This window comes from Oreochromis aureus, linkage group 1, assembly GCF_013358895.1.
Source record: "Oreochromis aureus strain Israel breed Guangdong linkage group 1, ZZ_aureus, whole genome shotgun sequence".
In the NCBI taxonomy this organism is placed as follows: Eukaryota; Metazoa; Chordata; class Actinopteri; order Cichliformes; family Cichlidae; genus Oreochromis; species Oreochromis aureus.
This window is the reverse complement of record NC_052942.1, coordinates 18,656,963-18,670,918: the sequence shown is the minus strand read 5'-3', so window position 1 is coordinate 18,670,918 and position 13,956 is coordinate 18,656,963. Positions and strand designations below refer to the sequence as shown.

At 38.6% G+C, this 13,956-nt stretch overlaps 1 protein-coding gene across 1 annotated transcript in view; it reads right to left on the bottom strand.

Annotated features, from left to right (window-relative positions):
• Positions 1–13,956, bottom strand: part of cdh16 (cadherin 16, KSP-cadherin) — a 28,095-nt gene that overhangs the window by 13,668 nt on the left and 471 nt on the right. The window contains exons 2-10 of the mRNA XM_039609630.1: positions 13,781–13,832; positions 13,580–13,678; positions 11,611–11,745; positions 11,218–11,347; positions 10,417–10,575; positions 8,342–8,538; positions 3,419–3,544; positions 1,236–1,386; positions 130–342 (exon numbers count right to left, since the gene is read on the bottom strand). Of these exons, the coding sequence (XP_039465564.1) occupies positions 130–342; positions 1,236–1,386; positions 3,419–3,544; positions 8,342–8,538; positions 10,417–10,575; positions 11,218–11,347; positions 11,611–11,745; positions 13,580–13,678; positions 13,781–13,825 (1,255 nt within the window). The 5' untranslated portion in view covers positions 13,826–13,832. The remainder of the gene's footprint in view (positions 1–129; positions 343–1,235; positions 1,387–3,418; positions 3,545–8,341; positions 8,539–10,416; positions 10,576–11,217; positions 11,348–11,610; positions 11,746–13,579; positions 13,679–13,780; positions 13,833–13,956) is intronic.

Genomic DNA, 13,956 nt, shown 5'->3' with positions numbered 1-13,956 from the left:
ATGTACCTGTTTGTGTCACTGCTATACTTCCTCTCTTTAACTCCCTAGAGTACAAGATAAACACTACAGTTTCCTATTCATGAAAATTGCACTATAGCTAAGGCTGTATTTTGCATTATACATAGTCACCTTTGGCATCCTCAGCAGTGATGGTTAGAGTGTACTGCGGTGCCGTGCCCTCCATACTATCCGCTTGGACCGAGATGACCCCTGAGTCACGGTCCACTCTGAAGAGGGCACGAGGACTCTCTGGAATTTGTCCAACTAAACGGTAGAAGATTCGTACATTGTCTGTCTTAGGGTCATCATTATCGGCCGCTTGCACTGTCAGGATTTCTGTCCCTGCAGGAAAAAATATATGAATAAAGAGCAGGAGGAGGCTCTCTGATTTATCATCAGACAATATTTTCAGTTAGAGCTATAAAAAAGGGTTTTCTACACTATTTATATTTAAAAAAAATGTATATAATGTATAATGAATTGTACATACTGTTTTTCTTTGGCAAATTTCAAATCCTTTTGAAGTTTGAGTTCTCCTTTTCTTTTTTCTCTCTTTTAACTCTTTTGTCAACTAACAACAAGATAAGCTAAAATGACAAGTCCCACAGCACACTGCTTTAAAATAGGGAGAGCGTATAACAATAGCTTTCTCATATAATCCTCACTCAGTGATTCCATTTAGATTAACAGATTGCCCTGTGTAATTCATTTCCCCGAATCAGAATGTTTTAAAGCACCAACAAAAGCTTTTATGCCAAGGACCTGATACGTTACAACCCACCGTGTGCTTTTTAGGAGCACAGGAGGAGTGTTGGTGCTTCCCCTGTGTCCTGGCAAAGATCCCAATCTGCTTTCACAAAATGTATCTGGCACTCTCCACCCTTTCATCACAACAACATTGCATTCAGGCTGTGTTTTTGCACTAAGCTGTGAAAGAGTACTCTTATTATAAAATAATTCTAGAAAATGACTATTCAAATTCACTGTGTTGCTTTATTATCATCATTACTTGTAAGACAAGTTTTTTTTTTAAAGATGTTTTACATGCAAAGATTGTATTTTGGCCAAAGAAATAGTATTTCTTTGATTTTGGTGTGTGGTCTTAAAGCACACAGCCTGTGTGATGCAGTATCTTAATATTCCACTGTAATCTGATTAGTTGGAATAGGAAAAGTATGACTTGCATGAGTGAAAAAAACCAAACAAAAAAATCACCCAAAACCTGTATGTGTTACCTCGAGCGGCCAGTTCTTTCACCACAGTATGGTACTGTGCCTGTGGAAATGTGGGCCTGTTATCGTTAGCGTCACCCACCATCACCCTCAGCTCCACAGGTTTGGCAATCTCCCTACCGTCGGGACGCTCAACCACAATGCTGATATGAAACTAAGTAAGAAGCAAAGGTGAAAAAAGAAGAAAAAGCAGAGAGGAAAATATCTGGTCACATGTGGTACCCTTAACACTGTGGCTTAGGAGTCATGCAACCCACACTCCCATTAACATTCTAGCAGCAGACAAAAAAAAGGGATTACATGCCCATTAGACTACTAACGACTGTAAAGTGTTCCTCTGTACATGATAGTATACATTTCTGCAATATGAGTAAATGTTCACTTTTTGATCCTGGTTTATTTTTGCCGATTTTGTTGAGGTTCTGGTTTTCTAGTTTCTATCTCATCTCAAATCAGCCATTTATTTGCACATTTCCTGCTTAACCATTTCAAATTTGTGTAAAAATGTTATGGTCCAGTGAACATATACAATGAGTGCTATGAATTTTTTTGTCTTGCTTGAAGAAAGCAAAGGGAACTGGAGTCACATTCAATGTCTGTGTGCACAAATAAAAGATGATTCTGATTCTCATTCAAATAGTTTTTGTTTTTTTTTGAAAAATTGTCCTTCAACCCACTTTCAAAGCGTTTTGGAAACAATGTTTAAACATGAATATCTCAAAAAATTTTAAAGACAAAAACCTGAAATTTTCACTGGCCTTTCTTATTATCAAAATGAACCAGGATATGGAATTTGGGGCAGATCCATTCAACAATGTCTTAAGTATTGGCTAGATAAAATATTAGATGTTCAGCATTTGTGCAAAGTCCCGTATTTTAGCACACACTGATAAAAAACTGCACACTACAATTCCTGAATGGTTTCTAGTATCTATAAAAGTATGTAGAATAGATTTCAACAACTTAGTTACAAAAATGAAGAAAATACTATTTACTATTAAATAAAAGAGCAAAGCTGTATTCAGATTAAGAGTCTTCTGGCATTTTTTGGTTCTTAAGCACTTTTCACAGCTCTTAAAATCAAATATACAAATGTAACTTTTGTAACTTCTTTTACCAGTGGTAGCAGCACACCAAACAACATCTTACGTTTTTTCAAAGCCTCATTGGTTTTCCTTAAATACTTTAATATATATAACCTTAAAAAACTTTTTAAAAAGTCTTGAATAAATATAAGAGGAAGTCATTGTATCAGTTTGAGCTTCCTGTTTATGACAGACTGTATTAAACCCCTGAGACACCAGTTTAAAAAAGCGTTTTCAAACTTCCACTGAAAGGTCACTGAAGAAAAAGACAGGGTAATGTGCTAGAACACTGCGTTTTAACAATAATCACATCACCCAATGTAGCTCAGTCTTTCTGTGCTTTTCTTTGGTGCATCTGTGCCAGAATATTCTGCTCACTGAGTCATTCAAAGCTCACAGGAGCTTAGGTTGTCTGCAAAGCTTGAGAGCAAAATGCAAACACATGGACTTTAATTTGTAATCCTGACACAAAGGATGATCTTTCCTTTGATCTAAAGTGAGACAGATTTGCAATGAAGACTTTCAGATTCGTGATGTTTAGAGCCATTATACAACAAACTTCTTGTCACAGGCAGAATATATTTAATGAATAGAGCACTTTTCAGGTTTTGGTTTGTAATTAGGCTGTGACTCAGTGCTCAGCTTTGCTGAAGTAATGTGTACCAGGGTTCCTACAATAAAAAAGCCATTAAGTTGTAAGTAATAGGAGAGTTAATTAAAAACAGGGACTTTCTTCCAATGAACAACACGAGAACCTTTTTAGGGACAATAAGCCTGTCACTTCTCATTGTTCAGCTTTTAAATAATAATCTTGTCATCAGATGGTGAAAATACTTGTGAATGAATCACGTCATCCTGCTAGTTTAAATATAAATGACATGCACCTGTGTGACGAGTTTTTAAATCAGGGCAATCTTTATAAACACATCAGCTGACAAACACACATCATCTTTGATATCAAAGTTTTCACATACTGTGGGTTCAGAAATTGAAATAAAGGGTTCAATCTTTAATAGAGGAATTAATTCAGACATTTTTGACTCTAATCTTGAAATGTCATTTCTTATTAGGTGCTGGAGATGTTTGGCGCACAGTGCAGACCTGGTCTTGTGTCTCTCTGTCCAGCGGGGCATTGAGATAAATGACTCCTTCTCTGCTGATGGTGAAGAGCATCTCTGGAAACTCCCCCTCCAGACCATACTCTGCCTGACTGCCACTCCATTTGACCTAAATTAGCACAGACAAATGTATACAAACATTTTATGAGTACTCAGTTCTACATATCTGCAAGTGAATTAAACACGAATATGGTTTCTTATCTGGGCGCAGCAGGAAAATTGAGCAGCAAACTGTAAACGTAGAAAGCTTTGCGACCGTGCGTGTAAGATGTATAAATACCAAGTTAAGCTACCATTTGTTTACATGATAAGGAGCCAGTTAAATGCGCTGACACTGATGGGGAACAGAGAGCACAGCCAAAACTAACGATGAAGGCTGAAGGGGATTTTCCACTCTGCTTTACAACCCCCTGACAGAGGGCTGTGCAGATGGGCTGAAAGGGCCCTAGTAGCAATCAAACAGCACCCAACAAGGACAAGAGCCCAGTTGTATCACAGCTGATGCAAACCCAGGGCATGTGCATCTCCTCAACTCACTGTCACACACTCGTCCCTTGTTTTGGATATAACTGCCCATATGCAATGCTTCTGTATACACAAAGCCACTTCACACAGCTGGCCGCCTTTCAGTGTTATTGTGTGCTTTGAGAACTTGCAACTTTAAAGACACGTGATTGATGAGCACTGACTCTTTTGTATAGAGTTATATACAAATCATCTATGAAATCATCTGTTTCGCCTCCATCCATGTTTCAGTTTTCCAAGCACGTGCTGTCTCTGTGATAGCTTGTGTTTGAGCTTGGTCAAGAGTGGCTGTGCACCTCTTGGCAGCACTTGCGGCATGATGCTAATCAGTACTTGAATAACGTCAAGTAAACCTCCCAAATCAGGCAATGTTATAATAATAAAGCTGAAGCTAGTTTCTCATTATTTAATAAGCAGACAGAAGATAAGTGCTGTGCAAAAGTCTTGAGACACCCCTCATTCCTTGATGTTTTATACAAAAATGGAAAATAGTTGAAGTGATTTGTTGAAATGTGCAAACATTGAAATTCAGTAAATAATGCAAAAACAAGCTACGAATCAATATTTGGTACAACCACCTTTATATTCAACACAGCAGCTTAAGCAGCTTTCTTGGCATTTTTTTAAGTAGTCTTCAGGAATAGTTCGCCAGGCTTCTTGAAGGACATTCAAAGCTCTTCTTTGGATGTTGGGTGCTTTTTGTTCTGTTCTCTGTCAAGATGATCCCACACTGCTTCAGTAATGTTGAGGTCCAGGCTCTGGGGAGGCCACTGTGTGTTTTTCTATTCAGGTATGCTTTTACTGCATTGGCAGTGTGTTTGGGATCAATGCCATACTGGAAAATAAAGCCACTGCCAAGCAGACATTTTCCAGACGGTATTGCATGGTGAATCAAAATCATATTTTGATTTCTCAAAATAAATCAAAAATAATTCCATCAGTTTTGTCAAGATTTCCAACACCAGTGACTGAAATGCAGTTCAAACTATTCAGTATATATACATTCTTGTATAATGTGGGACACTTCAGTCATTTATCCTTGTTTCCCTTTCTTAAGAATGGCTTATTGACAACCAACTTTACATTGAGACCATTTCTGGTGAGGCTTCAGTGAACTGTAGATGGAGCAGCTGCAGAGCCAGATGCATCTCTCAGGTCCTGTGTTACATCTCTACTGATTGTCTAAGGAGCTTGGAAAGAAAAGCGTCTGGACTTCTTCGCTTTTCTTTCCAAGCTCCTTAGACTACGATGACCTGGATGACTGAGAACCTTCACAGACATCTCTACTGATTTTTTTTTCCTATTTCTCAAGGACATGACTTCCAGATACTGTTCATCTACTGTAGATAGTCTTTTCAGGTCTGACACTTGCCTGACATTTGTTCTTCATTTGTCCAATTTCTTCACATTTTTTCAAGATTACACAGTGTGTGGCGATATTTAAAGTTTATTGCTAATAGCTCTTTGGAAATCACCTTGCTGATGAAAAAACACAGTTCTATGCCTGTAACACTGTGTTATCTTTGTCATTTTTACAACACTAAAGCCATCACTTTACTACACTGACATGGCCGCCCAACCACCTTGCATTTTGCTTACTTTAAGCTAAATTTTATCATAAACACCTGAGGGAGCATGGACACTCCCTGCTGATAGCCTTCACTGATATTTGATACTGAGGTGGTAACACAAGGTGTGCTGCATTTCATTCAATTGTCAATTGGAGAAAAGTTATTTAAAAAGCTCTGATTACAGTACATTTAATGTACTGTAATCAGAGCTATTCTAACACAATCAGGTTTCTAATGACTAATGTATGATGAGGCACCACACTGATACAAGTATCATCTGTAATACTACTCACTGATCATGAGGCCTTGACAGAGTTCGAGTGAGGCTCAAATTAATTCCACAATAAATAATGAAATTTCATGTGAGTGTGAACGCTAACAATTCGAAGCATTTAAGAGCTTTGATTCATTTGCAGCTACTGGGACCCTCACTCCCACTCGAGTCTCAATAGATTGCAGTCCTGAGTTCAAGTAGTTTCAGTGGTTGTGTTACACAATCAAAGTTTTTAGGGAATCAAAAACATGCAATAGATAACAAATTACAATGAACCCCCATAGCGGCGGTGATGCAATCGAATTGATAAATGTCTGGATTGCATATTTTAAAATCCAGCCGGAGCTTGGTTGGATCTGATTGCAGACTCAGAAAATGTAATCACAACAGCAGTCGACACTTACTTTTATAACTGACTATTACCCAGGGAAGGACAATGGCAGAGCGCATGCTAAGCAGCAGGTTGATTTCGGCATCTGTCACACCAAGGACGGTGTCAGCATGTAAAACACAAGATTTGTCACAGTTGAGTAGATGCCGACATGACTGCTTCATTTATCTGAGACAGTAGGGGAGGTAGGATGCATAGAGTGGGTTCTTGGACACGATTCTCTATGTATGTGTCATAACAGCAGTTAGTCCCACCACCTACTGAGCACAGCAGTATTAGAACACCGCGTAGGCGAAATAAGGCTTCCCCCAACTAAACATCGTGTTAACCTAATCCCGTTTTGTGTGATTTTAGTTTGCGATGAGAACAAACGGGACTCTGTGAATAAATAGTGTTCACGTAGATGATTCAGTAAAGGAACAAGAGGTCTCATTTCACACTCTACTAACACATTTTTCATTAGAAATTAAAAGAAAAACACACAGGAAATCTGCTCATTGAAAGATTTCCAGACAGCCTTGTTTACATATAGAGACACAGATGCTATGTGTTGATATTAAATAATTAAAAGGTCACCGAGCCGGAGTATTACATTATAAATAACAACTAAACCTTTAAGATAAAACTGTAGACTTTGCTGCTGATTTGAACTGGCTTTTGAAAATATGACAAAAAAGAAATCAAATCAGCCCACGCTTGTGAATCCACACGTTTTCCGTGGGTGGCAGGGGACGTTGGAACAGGAGAGAAGAGAGATTGAGGGCGAGTGTGAGGGGGAGGTGGGAGAAAACCAGAGGAGGGGGAGGTATTGCGGTGTACCTGCTGGCCAAAGCGATTCTCACAATTTGATTGAGCTTTATATTCAGCTCTGCAGGTCCCATTGTTTCCACAGTTCTCAGAAGTGAATAACTAAGATTAGTTTTTTTTAAATGCAGGTGTAGATTTAAAAGATTTCCTGACAAAGGGTAACTGCCACCGCTAGTAGGTTTTTTTTTCCATGTGTTACAAAACCCTCTGAGGGCTATTGAGTTATTTATAGACATGTAGCAGATATGGCAACATTATAAAAAGCAAAGGGTTAGAAAAGACCAGGCTCGGACACCAACCTATAAATAGAATTTACATAGATACCACGAGATGCTTTTTGGAGTTAATCCAGTGTGAAAAAGGGACCGGCTCTTTGGGCTTGTAGGCTTTTTTGAAGAAAAGATGGCAATCAAACATTTTCCATGGTATTTCAAGTTTTAGATGTGAAATTGTGCCCATATCTTCACGCGATCATCAAGGTTTACTTTTGATTTCAACACTCCTTTGTGAGGCTGCAGCACTTAGATTTCTTTATCAGTTCATCTTTCGTTGCTTTTTAATTAGTACTTACTTAGTTTAGTCAGAAATGTCAGGGAATCACAAATGTCTCTTTACAAGCTGATGTCTTTGGATATCTTGTTTTGGACAACTAAAAATGTTAAACTCAAAGATATTCACTTTACAATAAGTCTCAGTTGAATAGGAGTACTTACACAGTACTTACACAGTAGTTTTTAAGGTTACATAACAGCAGCAAGAAGAAGAGAAATGTGCCAAAAAATAATAGGAATGTCCTTCTATTGAACTGGACCTGGATGGACTTTTCTTTAGATTATACAAGATATTCAAATATTTGTAGCAAGCCGTACAATATGATTAAAATCGCACTCCATATGTTCTTTGTATTTGAGTTTAGATTTTGGCTTAAAGCTGTAAGATTTGTGTAATACCCCTCAGAGTGATGGTAGGTGGGTGGGCGGGCAGCAGTGAGTGAGTAAATATGGGAGTTAAAGTGACTCAGTCAGGATGTGGCCTGAAAGGATCCATGGCATTTGAACAGCCTCAATAATTTAGTATTTGGTCACTTAGAAGGAAACACTAAAAACAGCAACAAGCAATGTGAGGCCACTTCACTCAGACCACACTACTGACACCGTTTGCTTGATTGCAACGTGATAACATTGTTGTACTGCATTAATAATGCTGCACCATTTAATTATTTTTTAAAAATCATGTACAAGGGGCTTTATTTTAGACGGTGCATACAGTGCTAACATGCTGCATTTGTGTTGAAATGTTGCTGAGTCAATACAATTTTTTGGTGTTTTGCTGTCTCACCTGTGAGATGGGTATGGGGTAAGGGCCCGGAAGATTTTCCTGAAGCCGTACAGGGTCAGGTGAAGCCCAGGTGTTTCCTGTCACCTCAACAGTAACAATGCCAGTGGAAAAGAAGGCATCTGCCCTCCCAGCCATATCCTTCACCATCACTGAGAGCTTATAACGACCACACATCTCTGGGTCCAGAGTAGAGGCTCCTGGTGGTGACAGAGGCATAAATTATGCAAGAAAGCCTACAAGATAACAGTACAGCACTTTATTAGAACATATGTGTTAGTTTCCAGAGTGCAAAAAGGCAAAAGTCCTGAAAGCTAAACAAGCAAACACACCATAATAACATAAAGACACTCCAATAATCAAAGCATTAACATGTCCTCACATGTCTGAGTGCTCCTTCTATCCTTTCTTTTGCAATTTCTTGGTTAAATGGAAGCAAAATAACATAAACAGCCTACTTGAAGTGTAATTGTGACCAGGTAGCCTAAAGAGAAGGTGCAAAAATCAAGGAGGCAATTTTCACTGCTGCTCGTCTTGTGGAAATCAGCAGCAGCGTGGGCCGGAAAGGACCAGTAAGTGTGAAAGTCATCCAGCTCCTGCCAAACCGTAGCAAAGGGCAATTCCAAAGCTACAAAAATAGCACTGGCACTCAAGAATTTCTCGCATGTGTGTCCGCTAGATTGGAAAAGATATAATTGAATAATGTTATTGTAATACTTTTGTATCAAATATTTATACATTACTGGCATTTTTGTGATGTCAGGCTTTTCCAAGACCTTTCTTTATGTTCACATTTTGATCCTATTTTAACAACTTCAACTTGTGTTTCTCAGAAGTGTTTTAAAAATTCTGTACATGTGTCTCCCTCTATGATTAGAAACTGACCAATAACAGCTTTTTCAGGAAAATATCAACAATAAAAATATTTCCTGATATTCTTTGTTTTGTTTTATTGGGAAAAAGGGTTACTTGGTTTGTATTGAGGTGTGAGTATTGTGCTCTTGCAGACAACGTATTTGGACAATAACAGATTTCCTTTACTTAAGCACGTTCATGTGCAAATAAATGAGATATTACAGAGAATTTACTTTTTTATTTTAGTATGGTATTGTTTAAATTACTTATTTAAATAAAAGAATTTTGCTTTAGATACATTTTTTCATACACTAGATGTTTAAAGCTTATTGGACACTTGGATGCTAAATCACTGGTGGACTGAAGTGCATCGTTTCAGTGTTGATATCTGCAGAAAAGAGCCCACAGCAGCTCACACATGGGCTACAATTTAGATTCCATTGTGACAGTGAAGAAGATAATAATGAGGCTCACTGTCAAAGAGATATAAAAATAGTTTGCCATAGTCAATATCTGGATATTTTTTTTTCAAGCAAAAAACTATGCATGCACATGAAATCTAGACAACTGCTGGAAACCTGGTAGACCAATCAGTGCAAGTCTTGTGCATGATGGTGAAGATAAACCTGTTTATGACTGCAAATCAAGTCAAGAATGCTCGACATTGATGATGGTGAGCATTTTTCCCTCTCTGTCTCAAGATGCAAAGACAAAATGAAAAGCCAGATTAAGGGTCTCTAAAACCGTATAGAAAACAGTAAGGTTGTAAAATGGTTTTGTGGCCTTGTGAAATGAAGTGAAAGTAAAGAAAAGAACAGCTCATGACCCAAAGCATACCAACACAGAGCTGCTTCCTTTTGTTGCTTTGACATGCATGACAGCTAGTGCAACTGATTTCATTGCTGAATGGAACAATGGGATGAATGAATGAGGTAGAGGAGTATTCAGTCCATTAGAATTCACTGAATGCCATTTCATCATTCAAGAGGACAGACTATCTACACGATAAGCTCCTAAGAAATAAGAAAGCATTTTTTAATAAATGTAAAGAGTTGGCCTCTCAAATTGCAGAAAGTCAAAATTAAATTGTAAAAAGCTGCACTCTAGGTGACCCTGCACGCTGATTTGTTGGAAAATTATATGTTGAGGCTTCCCTTTATGGATACCCCCACCCCCACAAAATTATCTTGACTATTTCCTTTTAGTGGCTGGTTAAGACTGACCTTCCTCAGTGAGTGAAACTTCTCCAGAGATGGCATGGATGGAGAACATTTGGCTGGAGGGAATCCTGGGTGTTTGTTCCATCAGGCTGAAGCGCAGATCAGCGTGGGGACTGTTGCGGTCGTCACGATCTAGTGCTTCCACCTGCATGAATGGTATTCCTGAGAGATACGGGTGACACAGAATTAAAGAGTGGGACAAAATGTCTCAATTTCCATCCCTAACTATACCAAGAAAACATGCTGATGTTCGGCAAAAGAACAAAAAGGTGGGTTGTGTAACGGCAAATTTTAAAAGTTAAAGATGACACCTCTGCAAAATGCCTAGTCTGCACGGACAGAGTAAAACAGTAACAGAATTAGCTTCAGTGAGTTGACCTTTGTGGGATATTCAAACAGAAAGCTGATCAACACAACTGTATGAAGGTATATGTACCATCATGGTTTTCTTAAATGAAAAATACATAAAAACATAAAGGAGTTAATACTATGAGCTAGACCCCGTGTATGTCGAAAGGACTTCAAATGGAATACACTGGGGCCTTTGTATCAAATAAATGCGATCACCAAAACCCATGACAAAGTCTTCTTGTGTGTGTGTGACTGAAATGATGCTGTTTGCAACGTTATTAAATCTGTTTATACTGATGTTAAGGTTAAACTGCAGTTTCCACGGAGACATGAGGCATGTTTTTTTCACTGTTGACGAAATTCAGCATATTTCATAAATCAGGACTGACGAATGTGACCCAGCCTTAAATTGGTTGTGTAATACGTTCACATCTGAGTGCAAGGTTCTCGTACCCTTGAGAAGCCCGAGCTGCACGCTGCCTCTCATGCTCTCCTCTATGAACGTAGGCACGTTGTCATTCTTGTCGATGACACACACTTCAACATTGAAGCTCTGACGATGCACTGACGTTCTGAAGGACACCTGTGACGCAAACACAAACATGTTCTGTAAGTAACACATGCTGGAGCCCGCATCCACCCTTTTCATGCGAATCGTTTAGCAGCCCCAAACTGCTTTGAACAACAGCGCGTGATCATTATGAACAAGATGATGAACAAGAGTATAAAAATGTATTTTCCATGTGAACTGTCTGTATGGCACATTGGAGAAAGTCATTCGTTAGCCGAAACATGACTGAAAATTGCTTTCGGTGCACTATGATCAGAAAAGAAATGTTTTTATACCTGCAGAGAGTAAGATGGCTGCTTTTCCCTGTCCAGTGGTTTTAAGGCGTACAGAAACTGAGCATCAACTCCAAATATGCCCTCATCATCTCCTGTTACCACCAGGTCACTATAATTAGATGGCAGGCTTTGAAGCTGTGGGGATGAAGACAAAAAGTATGCATGAAAACAATCAGTTTGTCATCCTGGTTAATGGTTAATGAAAAAAAGGTGACTACACAGATGCACCTGCATTTAAACTAGATGACACTGCAACAAATACAGCATGATTAAAGTGCAAGCGATAGTCAGCTCTTCATGTTTTATCCTTTTCTGGTAAGTCGGTTAAAATTGAGCTTTTTTTACTCTCTGCCGTGTTCACTAAGAGACAATAATTGAGCTCCCACAATAGCTGACCACCATTTGTTCCATATGCCTTAGGAGAAAGCAGAGCTGTGGTTTGCCAACAAGCAGCAACATTCCTTTGGGCTTCTTGTGAAAAAAATAACATTCAAATACCAGAATAAAAGATAAAGGAAATTCTCAAAGTTGAATCTAAATCCGATGTCTTCATCTGGAAGGTCTGGTTTGTCTCTCTTTATTCGCTTTGTTAGTTAAAAGTGTGCTAATCTGCTTAAAATAGCCCCAAGAGAGCCACACAGTGTACTTCAGTTTGAATAAGATAGAGTTTGAGTTAGACTGAGTAGGAATCTTTACTTCTTCTTCACCTTCTTTAGACATCTCCCTTTAGAGGCCACCACAACAGATCATCTGCCTCCATCTCACCCCGTCCCAGCCCTCACATCATCCTTCACTGCATTTATGATTTATTTTGAGGTCTTCTGGGTGGGTGAAAGGGCATTACCAAAGCAGGAATGGACCAACAGGCTGATTTGTTTGATCTTTTTAAAGTGTTTTATTGACAGTAAAATATGAACAATATAAAAAATTTCACAGCTTATGCTTTAGATTTTCTATTTACCAGCATCCTGCCATTCAACTTCCCCAATGACGAAATTACACTTGATTACAAAAAATCCGTACAATGTTGCAGTACTTAATAAGAGGACTCAAGGACTGGATGCTTTGAAATTCCTAGAAGAAAAAATATAGCAGTGTCTGAAAAATCTACTTTAGAGCAGACGCTGAAACTGCGTATTTACAGTAATCTGCGAGATGAACACAAATGTCAACTGTGCTTTTGTACTTCGCAAGGTTTGCTGAATTAATCACTCAAGAAACTGAAACAGGAGAGCAGACGAGTTTAGCCCTCTCTGACGAACGCAGCTTCATGAAAAGGTTTTTGCCTTAAACGAATGTGAAGCAATTATTATGTCCATTCCATTTTTAACACAAAGTGGGGTTATTATCCTCCATTCTGGCCATTAACAGGCTATTTGTGAATGAGTCAAAATGACACCCAGACTGACATCAAAGCCTAAATATATGCCTATGTTTCATACAAGACATGACGACACCACAGTCCAGCCCAATAAAATGCCAACATTCATGCTGTTGCACAACCCAGAGGAGGTCTGACTGACAAGTATGAATTAAACATCCTGCCTGCCACCCAGATGGACTATATGCAGAGACTGAGGCTGACACCTGAAAAGCGTTGTGAACATGCCAATTACCAGGTTTATACACTTTCAGCTCTGAGTGCAAGAAAACACACAGATCCAGCTTTGGTTTACAGCATAATTTCATTTTCTATCAGTTTTTTTTCAACATGTTACTGATTACTGAATGATGATCTTAAATGTTAAATCTTGATTAAATTTAGCATTTCTGACCTTTAAATAGTGAAAGGTCACGCTTACAACACAGAATTCTTACCAAACTGCATTTGAAATAAAATCTGCTTGTATTTCTGCTTAGATATATAATTACCTAATCGTCATGATTAAAAAGGTTAGGTTTAGAGAAACACACATCTGCTTTCTTGGAAAATGAGCACAAGAAGTACAAGAAGTTTTAAGTGCCTTACCTTGGTTAGATACCATGGGAAAATACCATCGTAGTTTTCAGGGACACCAATTTTAACATTCGTCCCAGCACATGGTGCAGATGTATAAAGTACTGCCCACTGTGAAACAAAATGTTGTCTTGGTAGCAGCTGAAGGACAGTGTTCATGCAATAATGTTATCTTAGTATGAAAGGTTAATGTAATACAAAAAATCTGCTTACTATGAGAGCTGTGATGTGCATTGGTGTAGCTCCTCTCTCGGCCATGTGCCCCCTGCAAACGGGATAAATGCATAATCACAGCATTTCAGACCAACTGATCTCAGCACAACAAACACAAACACTTTGTTAAAGATTCACCACTTATGAGAGGATTTCACAATTTTTAACCGAGCAAT